This window comes from Chanos chanos, chromosome 6 (assembly GCF_902362185.1).
Source record: "Chanos chanos chromosome 6, fChaCha1.1, whole genome shotgun sequence".
Taxonomy (NCBI): Eukaryota; Metazoa; Chordata; class Actinopteri; order Gonorynchiformes; family Chanidae; genus Chanos; species Chanos chanos.
The window spans coordinates 18,659,289-18,668,762 of NC_044500.1; the positions used below are offsets into that span (position 1 = coordinate 18,659,289).

At 39.2% G+C, this 9,474-nt stretch overlaps 1 protein-coding gene across 1 annotated transcript; it reads left to right on the forward strand.

The window, feature by feature from the left end:
- The first annotated feature begins 748 nt into the window (after window positions 1–748).
- Window positions 749–7,296, forward strand: lhx1a (LIM homeobox 1a). Its single transcript, XM_030778485.1, has 5 exons — window positions 749–918; window positions 2,412–2,635; window positions 3,288–3,565; window positions 5,439–5,604; window positions 6,917–7,296. Exons 1-5 carry the CDS (start codon window positions 749–751, stop codon window positions 7,294–7,296), a joined length of 1,218 nt encoding a protein of 405 aa, XP_030634345.1.
- The last annotated feature ends 2,178 nt before the right edge of the window (window positions 7,297–9,474 follow it).

The window sequence follows — 9,474 nt, forward strand, 5'->3', positions numbered from 1 at the left end:
AGCGTCAATCCTGCAACGAGATGTCACACGCATTCTGTCCACGCTAGCATCGTCCGCAAAGCCGAGGAAAACTCACCAACTCGAAAGGAAACGCAGATTTTTGACGTTTTATTTCTTAGAGGGTGTTCACCCAGTGGATACGCGGTCTTGTTAAAGTGCTTTTAAATGTTGATGGTCACGCTTGTGTTCTGTATTAGTTTTGTCCAAAACCTGTTTCGTTAGATGCCTCCTCAGCAGTTACTTACATTCATCGGTTTTTCACCAATGATTCACCTTGACGACAACGGCGACCTGCTGCTGCGCAATGGTGCTGTGTGTTTAGCCAACATATGGTTGGTGGTTTGATTTTTTTTTCCCTTCTCGTGCCACTGGCTTTATTTACTCCTGTTGTGAATTTGTTTCCACAGAAGAGGATCCAGATGATTTACCACTGAGGCTTAACGTGCTTTTAGTACTACCTCATACATGAAAAGATCCGTCTTAACAGCCTTTAGTCATCGAGATTCTGGATCCTTACTGGTTTCGGTCCTGACTCGCACTCACAGAAGTGGTGCCGACACCTGAATTGAATTCTCCATTCGCGAACTGTTCAGAAAGATTTGACTTGGAACGACTTGGACCACTCACATTTTCAGAGCGAAAACCCACTTTCCCATCTCTCCCTCTCTTTTGAGCGCGTGAGATAAAAGGAGCACACCACTCAGGTTGTGGACACAACCGTAGAATTGTGGGAGCACATCCAAAGACGATGGTCCACTGTGCAGGCTGCGAGAGGCCTATACTGGACAGGTTTCTCCTTAGTGTTTTGGACAGAGCATGGCACATCAAGTGCGTACAATGCTGCGAGTGTAAATGCAATCTAACAGAGAAATGCTTCTCTCGAGAGGGAAGACTGTACTGCAAAAATGACTTCTTTAGGTAAGCTCGCCAGCTCGTCCATTATTCTCACCTCCGACTCGTTAATTTGCTACGTTTGATTATGACTAATTTACTGTGATGGACAAATCTTAACAAGCTTTATTTATCGCCACACAACACAAAGCAGCTTGTAATTGTTTTTCTGTAATCACACGACGATATCTGATTGTGTTTCATAGCATAAATCTAGGCTAAATATGTGATTAAGGAGGAGTTGCAAATGAGGAAAGAACTATTTTCTTTTTTTTATTTGCAGTTCTTGGTGAATATTTGAATTGAATGAACATTTAATGTAACACAGGAGAAGAAACTCTTTTTTCTCATATATAGCAGATACATTTAAAATCTATATATTTAGTTAGACAACTAACATGCAGAAGCGTTGAGCAAGTTCACTTTTAATATTGTGTAAACCTGCCCAGCATCATTTTTTCAAAGACAAGTATTTACTGAATATATTGACATAATACCATATCTAAGAGATTAGAATATTACAACAATTTTTCCTGTTTATTGGAGTATTCATTAATTCGTTAATAGTTAAATTATTGTCCTAAAAATAGGCTCGATTCACAAATACATCCATTTAAATTCCCAGGTAAAGTTGAAACGAAAATTGGCTAAAGCATAAAGGTGTGAACAGCAATTGACAGGCTTGACACGAGATTCTTTGATTAGGACACCCAGTAATTAAAAGCTCGTTAATTTGTGTTGTTATGCAAAATGGAGTGCAGATACACTAAGCGTTTGTGTACTCATAAGGGTTTTAAGGAAATGGCACTTTATTTACAAGGAATGGGAGCAGGGGAAGCCGTAGGGATCAATACTTCGCCAGGTTAGTAGGAAGTGTAGTGTGGGCCCAGTGGCAAGCTGTCTGCACAAACCCCTTCTATTTACCGTGGTTCGAGTGAAGATGTGATAAGTGGATTTGAATAATAAACCACTTTGAGGTGGAAAGCCGCAGACAATGCTATCACAGACACAGAATCAACAATCACTGCACAAAATCTGAATACACATTAGAATCGGCAGTTAACAAATTAATAAAATGTGTATTGTCAATGTCATCTTTTTAAAATCTAGGATACAATATGCTATCCTTACCTCTGTAATTTCAGTATTTCTGCGAAGTTGATTTCGCGGAAACGGAGTAGATATTTTTGTTTCTTTTGATGTATATCATTGTTTTCAATGGATATATTTTCATTTATTACACCACTGGTTCTAGTTCTATGCCCAAACAAAACATTATTCAGTGAAAAGGACACATTCTTTATTAAGTACATTCTATGTTCATGTTTAGCACGGATTATTTCAAACTCATTTATCTGTCATGCGGCCTGCCGCATAATGCAGTCTGTCGCAGAATCTTTACATTTAGAATGATCTCATCTCTTATAACGTAGTATAAAGATATTCATAATCATTTATGTTTTTTTTAAATCAACAACATTGTTGTATTTCCTGATTGTAATGCGTCTGTCCTCTCGCAGGCGATTTGGTACGAAGTGTGCCGGTTGTTTGCAGGGGATATCGCCAAACGACCTGGTCCGGAGGGCAAGGAGCAAAGTCTTTCATCTGAACTGCTTCACTTGTATGATGTGTAATAAACAATTATCTACGGGAGAGGAATTGTACATCATAGACGAAAACAAATTTGTCTGTAAGGACGACTATTTAAACAACAACAGCGGAAAAGACACAAACCTCCTATCAGGTAAGGAAACATGTTAATGCATTATTTCATGATATACTGTCATAAGATATTGTCATATGGGACCATAATATTTATTTTATGTTCCGCTATTTTGTTAATTATGGAATTTACTTGTCATGTCAATTCATCAAGAAGGAAACAACGTATGATGTAAATTAAATGCTAAATCTCTAAACAATTTTAGACAACTGAACTTTTCATATTACATTTGAATATTTAGTACATACATATTACTGTAAACTGGACTAATTAAAAAGACTGGGTGTTAAGGATGTATTCACAAAGGCCTGTGTTGACTGGGTAAAAGAACCAACAGGGCTGTTTCATTTAAAAAAAAAAGGCATTCAAGTTCATGTGGCTAATCTCCATGCCCTTTAATTATTTCTCAAAATAATTATGTCTATTTTATTCATAGAAATATAGGTTGCTATTTGTATGCTCAGTGGGAAATGATCAACTGAAATTACACAAACATTCCTCGTATTTTTATGCCTTTTTTCAACGTTTTATTGTCATGTTATAACAAGTAGCGATATATATGAATTACCACTTCAAGGTTTTGTTGCTCGTACTTTTGTTTTGAAAATGAAGAATCAAACCACTCTCCTGTATAGTAATTTACTAATTTTACATCATTACATTTCCTCCTTAGTTACAGCATGCAGTGATCCCAGTTTATCGCCGGATTCTCAAGACCAGTTACAGGATGACGTTAAGGACTCGGAAATCGCAAACTTGTCGGACAAAGAAGTGGCTCACAACGAGAACGAAGACCAGAACCTGGGAGGCAAAAGGAGAGGACCGCGTACCACTATCAAAGCAAAGCAGCTGGAGACTTTAAAAGCAGCGTTTGCGGCTACCCCAAAGCCAACAAGACACATCAGGGAGCAACTGGCTCAGGAAACTGGGCTTAACATGCGAGTAATTCAGGTAGAGTAATTTTCGGTGTCATTGTAGAATACAGTTCTAAAAGTGTGACTTGTAGAAACGATTCTGAATTTTGGGACAGTAAATAACCGCGTGGGGGAGAAATGCTGAAAGCACAAAAGGGGGGCAACAGAGCAGCTTACGTTTATGGAAAATCGCGCCCTCAGTGCCTGGATCCGTGGTCTAGGGCACGGCAGGGGTTTTCCATTGGCTCGCGCTCCTCTGTGTCGGGCGCGATGACAAAACACTGCAGCAAACAGCAGACGTTTATCGACGCTGTGCATTTCTTTTCACTTCTCGTCTGCGTGTGAGAGTGGCTGTTCTAGGGCACTTCGAATCCTGACGGGAAAATATTTCGCTGCCGTTGGCAAATATTGGGAGGTAATATTTACATGGCTAGGCTGTTTCTTACACTTGGCTTAAATTGTTGAAAGGCGTGCCAACTGGCGTAGGACTGGTGGGGACGATGGGAGTCTTGGCAAAGCAGTGCCATCACGTTTTGCGACCACATTTAGCCATGCTGTGACCGTTTCTAGTCAAGTGGAAACGCACAAATCTGTCTGCATGTCTGTCAAAACACCCCATTCTGGGCCGTCTCTCTTTCACGAATCAAATATTCATCAATCGTTCAATACAACAGTGGAACAATTATTTTGAATAATCTGAGACCTCGCCACCTTTTGTGGAAATCATGTATCAAGTACCTTTTTAATGCTGCCGAGGGGGGAAGCAATTGCCTCACTGAATTTGAACATGTATCTTGCCACTTTGCAGGTGAAAAAGGACCCGATAAGAGCTCAGATAAAGTATCATCATTGTCAAGAGCGCCGTAATAAATTGATACCGTGGGGATAATGTATTAATATGAGATGGCCGGAAGCTCAAGTCAAAAATACGGGTGGCGGCATGAATAGAATAGGGAGGTTGGGTATTTAAAAGTGTCAATGTAAACTGCAATTAGCATCAGGAATTCAAGGGTGAATTTATAGATTACGAAATAATAACCTTATAGAGCTGCCTAATATATCGGTAACAACCCTCCTATTAAGTATTAATTGGAGATTTTAAGTCCCTGCTGCTGCCCCGCAGTCGGGGGAAATGGAGGGTTAAAAGATCATTAAAGTGAGGTTAGATCGGAGTCTCTCGGAGTGACGATAATTAGAAGTAATCTTGTCACAGCAATACGAATTCGCTCAGTCATATCAACACATGCCAGTGTTGACTGTGAGGACACAGCACGGGTTTATATTAAGAGGACGTGACTTACAAACACAGGCCAAGGTGATGCTAAAATATGACTGTGGCAGTCGCTTCGCTTTTAATTTATATATTTAGCAATTTTTCCCATTGGTGTAAATGGGGTAATGCAACGAAAATATGCTAAAAATAATTTACTTACATTACGTAAAAACGATTTAAAAGTAATGATCAGAGTTGATGTAAAATGAATAAAAGCAGAAACTACCCAATAGCTATGCGTCTGTTATTTATTATTGACAAATAAATACGTCAATAATTTGGAGAAAACAAATAAATATAAAACTGATAAAAATATGGAGCATATTGCAGTCAGGGCCAAAAACATACGGGGAAAACAAGTTATCAGTAGTAGGCCTGGCGACAAAATCCTTTTCAATTATTGAAGGTCCGACTTTGCTTTATAAGTTTTTAAAATGATTTTATCTATACATTTTGATGTTTACTAAATTCTGCATTCAGTATCTACTTGTTTGTAAATTCTTGAAAATCATATGATTATTAATTCGTTTAAATTACGTTAAAGAAATATGTACCACAAATTATAGTGAGCTTTACGTCGAACACAATTTACGCAGAATGCTGTGATCCTTATGTCTCTTTGATCACTGTGTCTTAGGTATGGTTCCAGAACCGGCGGTCCAAAGAACGACGCATGAAACAGTTAAGCGCCCTTGGCGCGAGAAGACATGCTTTTTTCCGAAGCCCAAGGAGAATAAGAACGCTTGTAGACCGACTCGAACCTGGAGAGCTCATTCCAAATGGACCTTTCTCTTACTATGGAGGTAATGCTTAACACTTTGTAGCGAATTAATCTTTCTGACACCACTGTCTGAAATGTTGTATAATTTTACGTTTGCCAAGCGCTGTTTCCATTTGTCGCACAACCCCAGGCCTCCTTTGACGGCTATCGCGGGTAAGAACTATGGAGGGGAGAGATAGTCGACATGTTTAGTTGCGCGTTATGTTGTGTCGTGTAAACAACAAACGCTGAAAGACAGTTTATCGAGAGGTAGAGATTTCATCTGAGCTGAAAATAAAAGTAGGTCGTTGTTTTGAATGACATGACTATCGAACTTTTATTTGCCATACGCATACTGGCCAAGTCGTCCTTGTACTGTGCGGCAGTGGTTGTTTGTTGATTACGCTAATGATACTCCTGATTCTACACCAGCCACACTGTATTTTACATTTTTGTCGCAATTTTTATGCTGATTTTCAGAATCAAGGCTCGCAGGTTGGGCGCCTGTCAAAGCTGTGATCAGCGTCCTGAGAAATTTCATTAAAGTGTAACTTGCTGATTTCAATGAGGTCGTAAGGTTAGAGGAGTTTCCCAGCCGTAACATTATCTCATTTGGTGTGGGCTTTTTGTGTGTGTGTGTGTGTGTGTGCGCGCGCGGTATTTATTTTATAGCACGTTTGCGTGTTCCAGATGTAAGAAAAATTGGAGATTTCGAGTGAAATTTAAAGGGAAAACAAATAACTTGAGAAAAACATGTCTAGAGTAATATTACTTTAGCAAAATTAATTCCAGAGGATTCTCTGCCTTCAGCTGTGTAAAACTTGATTAGAAGCATGCTAGTGCACTTTGTTCTATGGGTTGACATTTGTGACCGAAAATATATGAGTCCATTTTCAAGATATAAATTTAGGTAATTTTGTCAGCTTGAGTATTTTTTTCACTGTCTTTCAATATTTTGTTCTTTTGGCATCTATTGCTATGGGATCTATAATCACGTTTATCCTCTTTAATTTTTGGACATTATGTGTTGGTTGATTTGAAGTCTGCTTTTTTTGTTTTTTGGTGTTGTCTTGGTGGTATGAAATCATTCCATTTCCAGCATATTTTGTGGTTTGGAATAAAGATGCTGGTTAAAGCATGTAAAATAAGGGCCGGAGCTCTTTTTAATTAATTTCTCGCTAAAGTTGTTTTTCCCACCCAGTTACAGTTGTGGTTTAAGTGTAACATGCACTGTGACTAATACAGAACAGTGAGAGCCTGTTCAGAGGAACTGCAGGCGACACATTCATTATTTCTCTACGCGTTTTTTTTTTCCTTGAGTTTCGCTCTAATTTTTTTTTTTTTTTGATTTACAGATTATCAAAGCGAGTATTATGGTCCCGGCGGGAACTATGACTTCTTTCCCCAAGGGCCGCCGTCCTCACAGGCCCAGACTCCAGTGGACCTCCCGTTCGTCCCATCCTCGGGCCCTACGGGTACCCCTCTAGGGGGCATGGACCATCCTATTCCTGGCCACCACCCGACCAGCGAAGTGCAACGGTTTTCGGACATCATGTCCCACCACCCGGGGGATTCGCCCAGCCCTGAGCCCGGGATCCCCGGGCCCCTTCACAGCATCTCGTCTGACGTGTTTGGCCCCAGCCCCTCCTTTACCTCGCTCTCACTCAACGGCAGCGGATACAGCAACCACCTCTCCCACCCCCCGTCGGAAATGAACGAGGGTACGGTCTGGTAGCTTCTGAAAGTGGACGATTCAGCTGAGGAAAATTAGAGACAACTGAGAGAGAAGCGACTGGAGACAGGAAAAGCGTCCCCCTTCCCCCCTCCTCCCTCCTCCTCCTTTTTTTTTATGGCACATACATATTTATTACTTATTGAAATGTTCTTTTTCTATATATAATTTCAGTGGAAAAACCACAAGGAGTCAGAAAAAGGCAGAACATTAATACTGAAATTATGTTGACGTTCAGTTGCATTCTCTCTGTCTCTCTCTCACTCTCTCTCACTCTCTCTCCCCCTCTCTCTCTCTCTCGCTCGCCCTTTCTCCTCTATCTATCTCTCACAAATCAAAGCAAGGACTCCATCACAGAAAAGACTGATTGTCACTGCTGAACCCAGAGCTCTTGCCCTCTGTCACTGAAGGAACTCTGATATGAGGCTTAGCACAGCAATGACCCTCCAGGAACCACTCCGTGCAAAAAGATGTTCACAAAATAAGGAAAAACAGTATTAGCTACTGTCAAAGACTTGCCAGCTTTATATAGAAACTCCCTAAGATGGCTGGGCTAACATTCACCTGGGATGTTAACTCCAGGAAAGACCCAAGCCACCAGACTCGTATTTATTTAAAATCTCCTCAGACCTCTTTGCCTTTCAAGGCTCTGCCATATTGACACTGACAACCTTTTTGACACTATATATGTCTCTGAAGGCCAATGGGAAGAAGTCCTTCTCTCTTTCTCTCTCTCTCTCTCTCTCTCTCTCTCTCTCTCTCTCTCCCTCTCTCTCTCTCTCTCTCTCACTCTCTCTCTCTCTATCTCTCTCTCTCTCTCTCTCTCTCTCTCTATCTCTCCTTCTTCCTCTACCTGAACTAGTTCTTTCATATTCAAGAATTCCACCAAACCGAAGAACGCTGGCCTTCTAAAGGCAAACATTTATTTAAAAAATGTATGGATTGTGAACCCTTTATTTAAATGGAAGAGAACTTGAAATGTTGTTGAAATGAAGTCTACCTTCTAAAAAAAAAAATATTTTAACGAGGGTCAGAAAGGGATTTAGAGCAGTCAACTGTTTACGTAATATATTTAATTCAGGAGTTCAATTATCAACCATGTTTTAGAACCTCTTGATCCAGATAAAAAATGTTCCAAGCAACCAACCAAACTTTTGTATTGATTTTATTTATATTGTACAAGGAAAAAACAAGTTTGCTGGGGTTGTGGTTCACTGTGCTAGTTTGTACAAGATGTTGTTTACAAAAAAAAAGCTAAAAAGGAAAAAAAAATGCAAGTAAGTAGACAGTTGCCAAATAAAAACATAGCACAAATACTGTAAAAGTGCTTTGCACCATTATCTGCAGAAAGTGTTGAAACAAAGTGTAAGTGTTAAAAAAAAAACAAAAACAAAAACAAAAAAAAAAAGAAAAAAAAAAACAATAAGAAGTGTTTACTTCTGAATTTTTTTAGTCTGCCGAAAAAAAAATTCATAAAATTGTTAATATAACATACTTAGACCTACAAGTTTTATTTTTGTGTCTTTAAAGGAAAAATCCAAACTATTGAGAAAAAAAAATCAATGGTCAAACGCGCGGTGAGCTGCTGGCGTTTTCTTTAAATATCAAAAATTCTCATGGTCATGTATTTTATTGTTCAAATAAACCTAAGCTCATGTGACCTCCAGTGCAAATTAGACCATTCACTGTATAAATACAAACATGTCAACAAAAAATTTGTGAGTTTTTAATAAAATTAGAAAAAAAAAAAAAATTTTTTTTTTTTGCATTGCATTGCATTGCATTGGACAAATGAATATCCAGCTAACCTGTTGTTTGGTCTGTGACTAGTTCATAAGCCTCTATGAGTCAGAGCGTTCTTTCAACTGAATATTTTTATTTACTGAAAGACCTGTGTTATAATGCTACAACGTGTGTGTGTGTGTGTGTGTGTGTGTGTGTGTGTGTGTGTGTGTGTGTGTGTGTGTGGAGAGAGAGGGAGCATTTGAGAAATATTTGTTGTGGTCTCTTCACAATACGCTGAAGTTGCTTAATCTGAAATTCACATACATCATATGTATTTGCATATTTCAGGATGAAATTTAAAAAATGTTAGGAGTTACTGTTACTGAAGTCACTGATATGCTGCATACCTGTAAGCTCAAAACAGAGAACATCCCAGAATTAGATTTAACATGTACA

Bases quoted from the DNA above. Each gene is read 5' to 3' on its own strand.
- lhx1a (XM_030778485.1), top strand. From the start codon at position 749: ATGGTCCACTGTGCAGGCTGCGAGAGGCCTATACTGGACAGGTTTCTC. The intron at 2,636-3,287 runs GTAAGGAAACAT...TTTCCTCCTTAG, and splicing joins AGACACAAACCTCCTATCAG to TTACAGCATGCAGTGATCCC. The intron at 3,566-5,438 runs GTAGAGTAATTT...ACTGTGTCTTAG, and splicing joins TTAACATGCGAGTAATTCAG to GTATGGTTCCAGAACCGGCG.